At 31.2% G+C, this 15721-nt stretch overlaps 1 protein-coding gene across 3 annotated transcripts; it reads left to right on the forward strand.

Moving 5' to 3' along the window:
* Positions 1–11826: 11826 nt before the first annotated feature.
* Positions 11827–14374, forward strand: LOC107935781 (beta-adaptin-like protein C). 3 transcript variants are annotated; one of them, XR_001694274.2, is made up of 4 exons: positions 11827–12188; positions 12298–12654; positions 13116–13192; positions 13606–14374. XR_001694274.2 is itself a non-coding variant. In XM_016868403.2 (3 exons), exons 2-3 carry the CDS (start codon positions 13128–13130, stop codon positions 13826–13828), a joined length of 288 nt encoding a protein of 95 aa, XP_016723892.1. In that variant the 5' UTR covers positions 11935–12654; positions 13116–13127; the 3' UTR covers positions 13829–14374. The 3 variants fall into 3 exon arrangements, 1 of the variants encoding a protein (XP_016723892.1); XR_005912367.1 differs by having other exon boundaries at positions 11935–12344; positions 12452–12654; XM_016868403.2 differs by having other exon boundaries at positions 11935–12654.
* The last annotated feature ends 1347 nt before the right edge of the window (positions 14375–15721 follow it).

Below are 15721 nucleotides of genomic sequence, written 5' to 3' on the forward strand. Positions count from 1 at the left end.
AAAAATTATATTAATTTATAAATAAATCAAAATAAAATTTAGAATAACAATTGTAAATGAAATGATGGAAGATGATTTGGAGCGATTGTGGCTGCAGAGGTAGCAAGATGATTTGGAGCCACAGTGGCACGGTTTCTTCGTTTGATGTAATCAAGCAATAGCTTGAACAGAAAAAGAAGAGAGAAGCCGGCAATCTGGATCAATGCCATGATTTTGGTGTCACCCTCCATGTTATTGTTGCTGGACAAACCCAACAAAAATCTTGGTGATGAAGAATTCTTAAAAAATGCCATTGCTTTTCGGTGTTTATCATCAGGTTAAGAAGAAATATGTGAAACTCACTGAATACTAAGGAGCAGAACTCTGCAACGAAGGCTTTGATAGTTACTGGTAAACTATGAAGGAAGTTTTATAGGCAAATTTGTGAAAAGGGCAGATCTTGGCTTTTAGGTTTATGAGTACTCACATTTCCTTTTGCTTTTCCCATAAAGCTCTTAGGTACGAGTTCTCCATTTCCTTTTGCTTTTCGCAGTTTGTTTTTTCGTTGTAAATGGAACCCGCCCTGAGCATACCACCATGGAATGGAGAGATTTGCTAACCCTAACCCTAAGATGGAGAGAGAAAGAGTAGATTAATTTGTTTTTACTATGTAAAAGTTCACAAAAACAATGGAGTTGCTAGGGCTGGTGGTGATTGCAATCTGTTACTCTCTTGTCTATCAAGGCAAAACTAGACTCAGCAAAATTAAGTTAAATTTTTATTTAATTAAATATTTTCCAAGTTAAAGGCATTTATATATAGGGTAAGGGTACCTTCTTAATCTCTCAATCTCATTTTCACTTTTTACCCATATTTTACACCATACCAAATATTTTGTGCACAAGTTGAGGAAATATTTATGTTCTACAAATAATTCATCATTGCCTAATGATCAATAAGAACTTGTAATATTCAAGAGTCCCAGTCTGTGCACCCCAATTAGGAGACAACAAGTTTAGAAAATAATGATTATCTAGTTTTGTTCTTAAACTCTCCTCTCCCATAGTCTCATCACCCCCCCTCCCCCCCCAAAAAAAAAGAAAAGAAAAAGCAATGTGAACTCTCCTCTTCCATTCCCAACCAAAAGCAGAAGAAGAAAAAAAAAGCCAACTTCTTTTAAGCAACAAGTTGTTTAGAAAATAAGGATAAATATGATGTGTGTCGGAATTCACATGCAAACAACTAATCTTAGCACTTAATCGGCTTCTTCCCAAATTGGATGTTACTAATCTCCTAACACTAAGCACCCAAATTTCATAGGAAAAAGAAGCTTCAAATAGATTTACACACGTGACTTGGTCCACTTCCCTCCACTCTTTTCACTTAATCACATCAATAATCAATAATTTAATTAAAAAAATACCATTTTTACTGCATCATAGAACAAAGCATGAAGGGTGAGTTTGGATGGACGATTAGGTGTAGTGTGATGCTCAGTATCTAATCTCACGGCCACTGCTTTTTTTATACTAACCACAGGTAAACGCACCGCCGATCCAAACCAACCCGAAATCTTACATATATATATCTATATATATATAAAAACCCAATCGCAGCAAAAGCACCCAACGTTATTCCCTTCGACACCATAGAACTCCTCTGACCACAGCTACTGTCCAACCGCCCGACGGGGAGTGATCTGCAAATATTGAAAAAAAATTAATTTTTATAATAAAAAAGAATTAATATTATTAAACAGTAACAACTCATTGAAATTTCATTTAGAGCCCATGAGTTTTTGAATGGATGAATATTGAGGCAGATTCAAGGGCTCTCATCAACCCAACCCAAGCATGAAAAATAAAATCTACATACATCACAGTGTGTGCTAGTTTCTGTTCGTAATTTTAATTAAATGATGATGGTGGTGCAGTTACGGCGTGCGTTCCCATCAAGCAATCTTTTTGCAGCGGCGGGTGATGGGATATGGGACAATGGAGCATCATGTGGAAGGCAATACCTGGTGAGATGCATAAGCTAGAAAGGGAAGAGGAATGAACGTTTTACCATCAAACTTATTCATTAATCTCGGGAAGTTCTACATCAACTTCGACCTCCCCAGAGATAGTAGCAAGACGATATGAAGCGACAGTGGCACGGTTTCTTCGTCTGATGCAAACAAACACGAGGTTGAGCAGAAAAATAACAGCGATGCCGGTAAGCTGGATTAGTGCCATGATTTTTGTGTCCCCCTCCATGTTCATGTCTCCGGAGAAACCCAACGAAAATCTTGATGATGAAGATTTCACAGAAAATTCCATCGTTTTTTAGGTTAAGAAGAAATATGTGAAGCAGAAACACAAAAGACTACAAGGTTTGGTTTATTGTATGTGATCGACCAAGGCGTGGATGGTAGTAAACTAACAAAGCCGGTTTTATATAGGCAAGGTAATGCACAGAAAATGACAGCGTGGATGTAGATTTTGTTCAAAGACTGCAGCTTTCTTATATAAATAAAAATTATTACAAAATATCTTTAAAAACCATTTTTGGTATTTATTTTTATTTAAAACATTTTATTTTTTTCCTGACAGTTCTAAGCTTTCTATTACAAGCTTTAAAAAACATATTTTTAAATTTTTTATTTATGTAAAAAAAAACGCTGGCTATTTATTTGAGAAAATAGTTTTTAAGTATAATTCAAATTAAGTAAATATGCATTAATAAATTTTGATTTAAAAATTTTTATTGTTATCATCTTAAAAACATTAATTAAAATATTAGAAAAATAATTGATTATTTGTAAAATTTTTGGACAAAAAAAATTGTTGAAGTAACGTCCTCTGATAGAAAAAAAATAATCGATTCATTATGGTTATGTGCAGAACTCTCTTTGGACAAAGACAAATCTAACATCTGTCGGAAATTCAAAGCAACTTCTGGACAGCAACAGCTTAATCTAGTTTTGTTTTTTTACTTATTTGTATAAAAATTATTTTATTTATTTTTCAAATAGAAGGATTAAAATGTAATTTAAAATATAATATAATGACTTCTATAATATTTTTATCATTAGTAATTCATTTTATAACTAGCGGGATTAGTTTATTAGTAATTATATTACATTTATATATGAGTATATATTTGGTGAAAGAACTATTAATTTACAGTCGTTTTTTTATATAGTAATTCATTATTTTTAATCTTAAATAAAAAATTGAATCTTTTAAATGGCCTCAAAATCGAAGGTCATCCTCGCCCCGACATTGATAATCAGCATCATGAAATTTAAATATTCTTTTAGTAAAATTTAATAATTTTAATAATTTTTATTTAGTTTTTTTTTATTTTTTCCACCTATCATGTCGTGATTGTCACACGTTGTAATTTTAATTGAAAAAAATTAGAGGCAGTTAACTTTAACAGCCAACTATTAAAGTTATTGATCAAATGGCCTTTTTAATACATTTTGATAGTTAAGTATCCAATTAAGTGCAAAAAAATTCAGGAGCTTAATTGTTTTTTTTTAAAAAGTTTAAAAATCTTTTTGATGCATTTTGAAAGTTCAAGTAGCTAACTAAATGTAAAAAAGAAAACAGAAGCATAATTGCTTTTTCTTTAAAAAAAATTAAGAATTGTTTACATCTTTAAGCTTAAATTTAATTAAATATGATGTAATAATATAAATTGTTAAATAAATTATTTTTATATGTAATTTAATTTTAAAGGTTTTTTTTTGTAAAAATAATTTTAAAGGCTAACAAGTATTAACATAAATATATTAATTATATCAAATAATATTAATTTTAAAAACTATAATAATTTGTTTTGGTTTTTTGTACGTCGAAAAAAATATTAAGATTGGAAAGGAATATAAGATTGAAAAAATATTAACAAAGGTAGGCAAGGTAGATGGTAGTCAATTAGGGCGGGAAATAGCCACACTTACTCAGGAAGTAAATTGGTTGTGTGTACGTCCAACCGCCCCCCAAAAGAAAAGGGGAATGATTGATTGGGATCGTTTTATTCTTTTCCAAGAAGTTGATCCCAGATTCCAAGAAATATAACTAACAGTGTCCTACTAAAAAGCATATCAACTGTTGATATATATTTTTATGTCTCATTAACCGTGTTTCAGAAAAGAGAGAACCAATAGACGGTATTGCCAACTCTTTTAATCCAGGCCACATTTTCCATTTTCCAGATTAACAGATTTGGATTTAGAATTTTTTATGCTTAGCATCTTAAAAACATTAATACAAATATTGGAAAGTAACATTTTAATGTGGTGTATGTTGTTGGTCCAATCTAATATTTGTATTAACAAAAGTATATATATCATTAACTGGTCAAATGAGGTTGAAATGATATACATCGAACATTATTAATGTTTAGCAAACTTGTGTCTTGTGAGTAGTTGTCAAATGATCATCTTGCTTTTAATATCAAATAATATTAAAAACTATAATATATTAATTTTAAAAGTTAAAGCAATTTGGGTCAAATGGACATACGTTGAGATTCAAAAGGAATTTAATCCAATCTGCCCCCCATAAAAATGGGAAATGATTGGTTGGGATCTTTTTCTTCTTTTCCAAGAAGTTGATGCAGATCCCAAGAAATATTAACCACAGTAAATGTAAAATAATTTTAGATCTTTACATTATTTTTTTAATGTTTTAAAAATATTTATTTTATTTTTTATATAATATCTTAACATTATTTTAATATTTATATTGAATTAGTATTATATACTTAAATAGGTGTTTTAAATTATATAACATAAAATATTATAAACTTAAGAATGGGTAAAGTCAGGCCGGGCTCAATCCTTGAAGATTTAAACCCATGCCCGGCTTATATTTTAAACAACCTTAATTTTTTTATGCAAATTTTTTTTCAAACCTTTCAAAATTTCGAGCCCGCCTTCCGACCTAAGCAAGTAACCTAACCTATGAATAGGTGTTGATTTTTAAGCTCAAATTCTGATTTTCACAATATGAAATTAAAATCAAAAGATGAAAGCTGGATAAGGCCTACCGACCTAGTTAAAGCCGAAGATGGTTTAGACTATGTTTGACTACAAAAGTCTAATAATTCCAGATGGGGAAAAGGAAGGATATATAACTTGCATTGACATTTGCTTCCAGTTTCTCTCATTTTGATGCTCTGTTAAAAGTTGTAGGCCAACAGCACCCAGTCAATTCGATTCACCACTCCAAAAAAAAAGCAATTATCATTTGGTGAAAAATACGAGGGGAGAGAAAAAAATAAAAAGGAAAAATTAAATTGTTTAGAAATATAAAAATAAAGAAACTAGTTTTTAAAAAAAAGTTTTTCAACAGATTAAAAATAAAATAAAATAATTTATTTACACTTTTGCTTAGTTACCTGAAAACACTTTTTGATAAATGCAAACTCCGTTCTAAAGTTTTTAATATTAACCGTTGATATATGGTAAATTAATATACTAAAAAGCATATCAACCGTTGATATGTCTTTTTATATCTCATTAACCGTGTCTCAATAATAAGAGTACTAACAAGCCATATAGCCAACATGCCATGTTTTCTTTGAATGCAAAGTTTAATATTCTTTATGACTTTAAGTACAGATAAAAACAAAAGAAGTGATCCACTTTGTATGACAAATGAAATGTTTAACTTTGTATGAGCATAAAGTAGCAATTGTCAATAAAATATAGAAAATTTTAAAGTAATATAAAAGTTGAATATTTTTGTTAATTATCATTCACCCAATTGAACATCATTTTTGCATACAAGAGGCAAGTTTGTTATGTTAAACTCTCCAACCCAAGAAAAAAGAAGAGGAAAAGCCAACTTAAGAGCAACAAGTTATATTAATGTGTGGGAATTCATATGCAAGCAACTTCAGCTTCATATAGTTTTGTACCCTCCTCCGAGCAAGGGATCAAAGTCTATGATTAAGCTCTATTGACTGTGAAGAATTTTGTTAAGATGTGGACTATCAGTGCAAAGTGCCAACCATCCATCCTGTAAAATGGTCCGCTCTGCACTCATGCTTATTAAGACAGTAATCAACATTTTAATAAGAAAACAGATCACAACGCAAATGTAGAAGGAAGCACATAAAATCCAGTTACGATTCACCAAAATAGAAAAATCTTCATAGCAGCATAAGCACCCAACTTTATTTAAAACACCATCAAACTCCTCCGATCGCAGCTACCTACCACCCGCCCGAGTCATCTGCAGATAAATACATTATTAGAAAAAAAAATATTTTTTATAATAAAATAAATTTTATTTGATTAAATTATAATAACTAGCTATAGCGGTCTTGATTTAACCATCTTAAAATTTATTTTATTAAACAGTAACAAGTATGGTTTAGATTGGGTGGGAAAAGGAGCAAAATTAAAGTTTGGTCTATTTGCATATTAGGTCAGTTTTTTTTTAAATTAAATTTAAATAGCCCTTAAAAGATATAAGAATAACAAAAATAAATTCTTCTGATTTTTTTATTTTTAAAAAACAATAAATTTAAAAAATTATATAAAATTCTTATTTAAATTACTCAATATGTCTCTCAAAAATTTCCTCAATTAGATTTAGATAAACTTGAGGAATTTTTTTGAGGGATATATTTGGGTAATTTAAATAATAATTTTATATATTTTTTAACTTTTTTTTGTTTTTTTTTTAAAATAAAAAATGAGAAGATATATCTTTTAAAGGTTATTTCAATTTAATTTTAAAAGGGGACAGACCAAACATACAAATGGACCAAAAGTTTAATTTATGTCCCGATTTCACCTACAAAAGATAATTACTTCATTAGGTCCCTAAACGTTTTACCCTTGCATATTTCAGTCCAGTATCATAAATTTATTAAACAATACTAAATGTGTCCATGAGCCGGGCTAGTCCAACCAAAATTTTGTGAATTCCGTTTTCCTTAGTTATGGGATTTAAGTTTCTTTTCCTTGGTCTCAATGTGTTGACCAAAAACAATTGTGTCATTAGATTTAAGTGTACGACAGTGTAATGGCCCAAATTTGCTCGGCCCGACACAAATATTAAAACTCAATTTAAAAAATAAATAAAACCAACATAAAAACAAAAAATATTAAAAGTCCATTTACAAATAACATCAGTCCATAGTTACAAGCCCAAAATCATACAGACCAAATCAACACGGCCCAAATCTAAATCCAAATTTAACCTAGCCCACTAGCCTAAAAAAAACTTTAGCCCAATGAGCCCAAAACAAAGAAAGAATCAGAAAACCCTAGCAATTTCTGAAGCAAGCTATCGCGCCGCAATCGAACACAGACTTTGCCTTCGCACGTGCGCCACTGCCACGTACCGCGCCTCCGAGCTGCTCCTTTACGTGTCGCACCGCGCCACGTCATCGTACGACCGTACTTGCGCAGCAAACAAACAAACAAAAACAACACAGCAAAAAGAAAAAGGACGATTGTATATTTTATTTTTGATTTTATTTTGGCTATAAAACAAAAGGAAGAGCCTTTGTAAGTTTTTTGGATAGGGATTGTATAAAAAAATCAATCAAAAGCAAAAAAAAACTGAGTTTTTCAAGAAGGTGATTCATTTTTCATTTCTGGTATTCTTTTATGTTTTCTTTTTTTTCTTCTCAATGTTTATTTTGATTCGTGATTTGTAAAGGAAATAATATAAGGAATTAAAAAAGGGAAAAAATACCTCGTCGTCGAATCCCTGTTCTTTCTGTTGTCGTCAAAGCTTGAGCAGGGGTTCAGAGATCCGTTTAGAGGAATCGATGAGCGGAGCGGCGCATAGAGGAGAAGGGATCACATTTTTTAGGGTTTCTTATGTTTTTTGTAAAAGAGATTAAAATCTGTTGATTTTAGGCTTAATTTAGCCTTTATTTGCTGAAGGGAACGACGTCGTTTGATGCCGAAGCAATGGTTTCAAAACGGCGCCGTTTAAAGGCCTACGACCCGCGCGGTGACCCGACCCGAGGGAAGGATCCACGCGTTTACACCTTATGGTCTATTTGCAATATGAGCCCTTCTTCATTTGGGAGTTGTTCGATTCAGTTTTCATCCTTTTTTAATTTGTACCGTGCATTTAGCTATGATTTCATCCGAATCCTTAGTCAAGTGACGTCGTTTTCACTGTAGGATTTGAATGCCCGGACCTTTGCGTTTATTTGCTGCTTTGGTCCTTCGATGTTGAATTGATTGTCAATTTAGTTTGATTTTGGTTGTTATTCCCTTAAGTTCGGCTGTAATTTTAATTTTGTTCTTTGTGTTCTTAATTTTTAAATAAAATTAGATCTGATTTTGATGTAATATTTTAATTTTTGGCAATATTTGTAAACTTAGTATTAATACAATTTTAAAATATAATACTATTATGGTTAATTATATTATTTAAATATATCGTACATTAGTTTTTTTTTCATTTTATTTTTCATTATACGTTTTTAAGAATTTTAGTATATTAGTACTTAATTTATCATTTATTAATATACATATTTTTTTTTTTGAAGATTTGATATAATTTATACATATATTTTGATTTTTTTTTATTTTCATTTTTGTTTTAAAATTTACCTTTTTAATATGTTTTATAGCAAATACTTATAGGATAATATATATTTTTATATAATGCTATTATTCATGTGCACATAAATTATTAAATATTTTAAAAATATATGTTAATATTATGATATTAGATATTTTTAAGATTATTGATTTCAAGTTTTTTAATATGTTTATATATGTATTTTAAATCGATTTTACTTACATGTAATTTGTTTTTAAAACTACTTATGTATATGACTACCTCATTTTTTTCGTCTATATATGTATTTTTTTAAAAATTAATAAACATATATTATTTGTTTCAAATTCATTTCAAAATACTATTATACAATGTTGTTATTATTTTATTTCAAGTCTTTTTTTGAATTCAGGCATAAAATTTTTTAGACCTTTTGTATTTAGGATTTGTTAAGTGTAATTCTTTTTTTTTTATTTGGGCTTATTTTTGTGAAGTTTGCCCATTAATTTCTTTGATGTTTAGTTGTTAAGAATGATATTTGTATAATATGTTTAGAACTACTATTGCTGTTCTTCTTTGTATTTACCTTTCACTTGCTTGTTAATTCTTAGTACATGTTTGGGTTGCTATCTATCTTTTATATTATATTGCTATTCAATCCTATCTCATTTATAAAAATTGTATTTTATTAAAGCGCTACAATCATTCAATTTCACAATTTCTGAAAAACTTGGTGTCTATAAGTTCTCGAGAGAATTGTGCCATAACTTACTCGGCTTCAATTCTTCTCGATGAATTTGAATAGCCAAGTGTTTATTTTGGTAAAACCATACAATTTTAAAATAGCTTTTGAGACTTCAAAATGTTGGATCCTAACTTACTGGATATGACATTTTGTTATCCTGTTTTTAAAATAAGGGCAATGTTTGATGTTTGGGGAATTTCGAAAAATTTAACCCTAAATTACTGGATTCTTCGTTTGACTTGAATGACCAAATAACCTTCTCAAAGTACATGAATTTTTAAAAAAAAATTAAAAAGACATATTTAATTTTGACAATTGAATTGTTGCACCCTAACTCATTGAGTATGACAATTTATTTCTTCGAAATGGGTGCGTCTTATTATTCAACTTGGTTTATTCAATTTTAAACTTCAAAGGATCGTATTTTAAAATCTGTTTCAAAATTTTGACCCTAAGACACTAAACAATCAATTCGGTACTAATTTTGGGCGTCACGAGGGTGCTAACCCTTCCTCGTACGTAACCGATTCTCGAACCTGTTTTCTCAAAATTCGTAGACCTAAAATTATTTTCAAAGTGATCCAATCACATCTTAATAAAAAATCGGTGACGACTTCCATTTTACTTTCAAAGTCGATATCCGTTTTTCAAATTTAACAATCGCGTCATTGGATTTAAGTGTACAACAGCATTTCTTATTCCTTGGTCTTAATGTGGGCCCGCACAGAAAAAGAAGCACAAAAGCATCATTTATCCGTCAACGTCAACACTTCTTATCAATGCCACTTTGTCAATTCCTTTTTCCTTGTTATTTTCAAAAAACTGTCAAAGTTTTTTTAACTCGGTGCATGTATTATTTATTGATTCAATCTAGTATATTTGTATTTCACAAAAATTATAAATTTTGATATTTAAAATTAATGATATTAACTTTTTAGTGTATCAAAAAATAATGGTATGGTTTTTTCATTTGATGTAATTAAGCATGAGGTTGAACAGAAAAAGAAGAGAGAAGCCGGCAAGCTGGATGAATGCCATAATTTTAGTGTCACCCTCCATGTTAATGTTGCTGGAGAAACCCAAGGAAAATCTTGATGATGAAGAATCCAGAGAAAATGCCATTGTTTTTCGGTGCTTATTAGGTTAAGAAGAAAGATGTGAATTCACTAAACTCTGTGCAACATGGAATATTTGGTAAGAGACGAAGGCTTTGATACAGTTTACTCGTAAATTGAGAAGGGAAGTTTTACAGGCAAAATTGTGCTAAGTTGTAACACCGAAAAAAGGAGGACTAAATGTGTCATGGGATTTGTATGACAATTTTGTTTTCTTACATCAATGTGGGCCCGCCCTTTAAAGAACAAGGAATATTATATATGTTGTTACATCAGCATTTTAAAGTCATGTGTCGACGAAAAATAATAAATATGATATAATAATATAAATTATATTTATATGTAAGTTAATTTTAAAGGTTTTTTGTAGAAATAATTTTAAAGGTTAACAATTATTAACATAAATAATTTAATTATATCAAACTATAATATATTATATCAAATTATATTAAAATATAATATATTAATTTTAAAAACTATAATAATTTATTGTCGTTTTTGTGACAATTAAAGGTTAAATTTTAAGAGTTAAAGCAATTTCGGAGATTAAGATTCAAAAAGGAATTTAATTCCATATATGAAAAAAGATTAAGATTAAGATTTGAACCCGAGGAACAAATTCCATCTATGAAAAGGAACTTTTCTATAAATCTACCGTATCAATAAATTTGAACCCAAGGGAACTTGAAAAAAGATTTGAACCCAAGGGAACAAATTCCATTTATGTAAGACTTTATGCTTCGTTCTATAATGGTGTTTGACGGTGGTACAGTAGCTCCGGTCAGGAGAGTTTGATGGTGTGTTTGGAATGACAATACGGGTTAGTTTCCCCTGCCCCTTGTTTGTATTTCTTGTAGTATAAGATTTTAAGTGTATCATCATAACTATGGTTGCTTGGCTTTGATGAACTTACTTATGCTTGCTGCATCACCATGCGTAATCACTCTTCCATCTTCCATGTATACTGCACCATCGGCATACTCAAGTTCTTCAAAACAATGGGTCACCCACAATGCTGTCCTGTGACTTCTGATATATCCAAAAGATTCTGAACCGCTTTTATCACCCCCATCTAATCAGATCATACCAAGAGTTTTGATTCAGACAAAAAGCTTGAACCATCGAGGAATAAGTAACTGTTTGCTCATTTATATAATCAGTTATGTAGAAACATCCAATCGAAGGAATATCTAGGATCACATATAATACACACCACTCTTAAAACTTAAACTGCAACTGTACGGACCAGATGAAGACTATGGGTTCATTGTTGTTTCCCTTTTATTCCCTTGTATAGAATTATGAAAGTAGACCACTAAGTTACTTAAAGTAAAAGAAATATGCCGTTTAATCTATACAGTGCTTAATGGTGCGTTCATAGATAAGGCAATAACTGTTACTAGGCTTGTCTAACTATATGTTTTTGTTTCTTGTGCATTTTAACATGTTGTACACTTAGGCTTCCTTTGGATGCAACTGCATCTCAGTACGTTGGTTTTTTAAGGCTAAAAAAAATTGTAACTGAAATGTTAGCAAACGCAAGGGTGTTTGGAAAGCATTCTTCAGTGCGTTGAAAATGCATTTCATCTCACTGGAGTCTCAATTCCAGACTGGAGCCTTTTGTTCCAGTAAAAATTTAGCAACTTCAGTTGCTTTTTGTTTTCCTCTTTTACCCATATGTTCTTCAATTGCATTCTTCAGGCTTTTCTGATGTCTGTTACCTTCTTCTCCCCTTTCCCCTTCCCCTTCCCTTTCCCCTTCCCCTTGGGTTGCAAATCAGTTTGGTCAAGGACTTCTTCCGGTTCCTCCTTCATCCAGGTAAGGCTCCTTCTCCTTCTTCCGTTCTTCATTCCTTTTTCTTCTTCCGTTCTTCATCTTCTCTTCTCAGCATATTCTGTTTTGTTTCCTCTCTTTCTCTCTTTCTCAGGCAAATCTACCATGAATGCTTCCATTAGTACATCAAGAGATCACAAAGTCTTCTCAATTTCCCCCTTGAAATTAATTTTTCAAATTCAATTTTTATGAATTCTTAATTTGTGTAAAGAAGAAATAGGAAAAACTAATCGGAAATGTTTCCACAGTTCGAAGCGATGGCGGAGATGTTGAGCAAGGCGTCGACGATGGTGTTCCGGATTGAACCGATGCTCACCCCTACAACGATCCAAATGATGTCAGCATAGCTCCGCTTTTAGATAGTAAATTCGATTCGGAGAAGTGTGAGGCTCTCAAGCGACTCCTCGCTCTCATCGCTCAAAGCTTCGACGTCTCTAATTACTTCCCTCAGGTAATTTCGTTTTTCATTTTTGATTTCTTTTTATTGAATGAACTCTGAAAAATTTACTTAAAATTTAATATTGAAGTGATCTGGATTTTGTAATTTCATTCAAAGCACCGTTTTGACTGCTGATAAGGTTTCTGGAAAGTGTAAATAAATTTAAGTGTCTAAAAGTTTAAATATCATTGTTTAATAGGTGTAGTGAACTTATCACAGGATAATTGAGAAAGAAAATTAAGCTATCGAGTGTTGTAGTTATAATTCATTGGATCTTTATTGATAGTTGTACTCTGATTAGTGAAGAAATGGTTGAATCGGGTCTAAGACTGTGGATAAAATACAGATAGTTGTTCATAATTGCATTCATGATATGAAATCAGGGTTTGGTAATGGATACTTTTAAATCTTATATTTGTTTGTTAATTGAGGTGTATATATGTTTTTCATCTCTCTGGTTGCTTGAATTACAGGTTGTTTAAAACATGGCATCTCAATCTTTGGAAGTAAAGAAACTTGTTTATTTGTATATACTGCATTATGCTGAAAAGTATGTTTCGCAAACTTCTCTTACAATATTCTTTTTATTTTCCTATGGTTGCTTCCATATGTTAAGAAGCAATATTAGTAAATGAGGGAATTATTAGTATGAACAAAGAACATGCTTGCTTGAAATCTATCTCTAATTGCACCGGATAGAAACGGTATCAAGTTTAACTAGTTATTAGATAAGAGTAGTTATTAGATCATGGTTTTTAAGCACTTTTCAAGTTTAATTAATTACAATTCATTTTGAATAACTGTTCTTTTTCTTAATAAAAGCAGTGCTTGAGATGGTAGGAACTCATTAGTTTAAAATAATAGTGGTTCAAAGGAGAGGTGATGAGTGACCTGGATTGTATTTCTTGTATTTAAGCAGGTAGATTGAACTTATTGTTAATGTTTCTGTGTTTAATTTTGTAGGCGTCCCAACGAAGCATTGTTGTCAATTAATTGTTTCCAGAAGGATTTGGGGGACCCTAATCCCTTGGTGAGAGCATGGGCACTTCGCACCATGGCTGGAATTCGTCTTCATGTTATTGCACCTCTTGTTCTGGTGGCTATGGGCAAGTGTGCTAGAGATCCATCTGTTTATGTTAGAAAATGTGCAGCTGTGCTCTTCCAAAAGTACATGATTTGCGCCTAGAGGAACATACCTCGGCAATTGAAGAGGTTCACTTGATAGATTTATTTCTTCATGGTTATTTTTGCTTTCGTGTTATCCACCATTTATTATGACCTTACTTTGCTACGACTCGATTTCCATTGTTAAGATCAGTTGAAAACTGTTTCCTTAAAAGGTTTGGTATTTTTGGACAGAAGGTTTTAGACTAGTTTGGCATGCAATATGCAAAGATAATATCTTTTCATCTTTTGTGCCTGCATTTTTCAGGAATTTTTTGTACCTAAATAAACATTCATAGATTTTTGCTTCTTTACTTGGGCGTCCAATTTTAGATGTCTTTAGTAGCATGACACCTTAGACATCTATCTCTTGTTATAATACATTTCGATAGGGTTGGATTTATGTTTGATGTTATAGCTGGTATGTCAGCTACATTTTGTTTGTAATTCTATTTAGGCTTTAGTCATGTATTAGTGGGAGCAGCTATACATTAGTTAACTGCCATATTTCATTGTAACATAAATGCTTCTCAAGTCAATGAAAAAGATCTGAATTTTGGAAATCAAATTCAGTTTTCTTATTGTTCAAACTTCTTTGCATTCGTTTTTCTTTTTCTCCTTAGTTTTCTGCTAAAAAAACCAACACATGTAATCCGGACTACTTATGTATATGGCATATTGCTTATTCAAGTAATGAAGTTAATCTTTACATCATCCGGGTTACTTGCTTCTGTTTTCTTCCTCTGCTGTCAAAACCCCAACAGATGTGATTTTTAATTCTTCCCTTTAGCATTGATGACCAGCTCAAGGCTCGACATTGCACGTTCTACATGGTGGCCATAGGCTATTTCAGTTACTAGCCAACGGTTGATTTTAGTTTTAAAGTTATTTGATGCTAGCAATGTTGAGTTACTAATAACAAACATTTGAAATAACATGCATTAAGACCCTTATTCTAGTGTTGCTTTATTATTTTATCTTTCAATAATGTTTTATTTTTCTAAAGACTCAATAATTACAATAGTTTTTCAATAATGTATTGAGTCCCTACAATTAAATATATGATTAATTTTGAAATATTAAATAAAATAAATTTTTGAATTTTTCTTTAGTTTTAATTCATTTTTAATTATTTATTATTAAAAATAAATATAATTGTAATAATTTTTAATCATTTATTAATTTTGTAATTGTTAAATAATTTTTAAAACTTCTATTATATATCATTTTTAATCAAATGTCCTTAAAAGTCATTTTCTATTTTCACCTCACCGCTACAGCTGCGTTTGAATCCAAACACACACTCCATCGCTGTTTCTAATCTCACTGCTACAGTATCTAATCTCACCGCTACAGTAACTAATCTCACCGCCACCGCTGTTTTTAATCTCACCGGAGCTAAACACACCGCCCATCCAAACTAAGCCTTATGCAAAACTTGCTTCAGTAAATATTGGTACACATTCTACCTTGTGTCTACTATTACTCACCTGATCACTTTCATCCAAAAAAGTCATAAACTCATCCAGAATCAGAGCTTTACATGCTTCAGCTCAAGCACCTGCAATGGCAACCCTTTGCTCTTGACCACCGCTAAGTGTTTGAACTGGCCTCTGGAAGAAATTAAAAATGATAAACCTTGAGTAAGCATACAATATTCAACATCCTGTATTATTCTCCAAAAGCTGTTGCATACAAAATTTTACCTGTAGGCATTCAGACATGCCAACGGCATCCAAAGCTTTGGACACCCTGGATCTAACTTCAGAATTAGTTAAGTTTTAATCTCCCAAGGCCAAATGCAACATCTGCTTCAACTGTAGGCATCACAACCTGCATGGTGAGAGATGCCTCTGGTGCTTGTAAACTCAGGTTAGTTCCGTTTAAAAATCCACTACTAGTATAAAAGATTGTT

This window comes from Gossypium hirsutum, chromosome D04, assembly GCF_007990345.1.
Source record: "Gossypium hirsutum isolate 1008001.06 chromosome D04, Gossypium_hirsutum_v2.1, whole genome shotgun sequence".
NCBI classification, from domain to species: Eukaryota; Viridiplantae; Streptophyta; class Magnoliopsida; order Malvales; family Malvaceae; genus Gossypium; species Gossypium hirsutum.

Bases quoted from the DNA above. Each gene is read 5' to 3' on its own strand.
- LOC107935781 (XM_016868403.2), top strand. From the start codon at position 13,128: ATGGCATCTCAATCTTTGGAAGTAAAGAAACTTGTTTATTTGTATATA. The intron at 13,193-13,605 runs GTATGTTTCGCA...TTAATTTTGTAG, and splicing joins ATACTGCATTATGCTGAAAA to GCGTCCCAACGAAGCATTGT.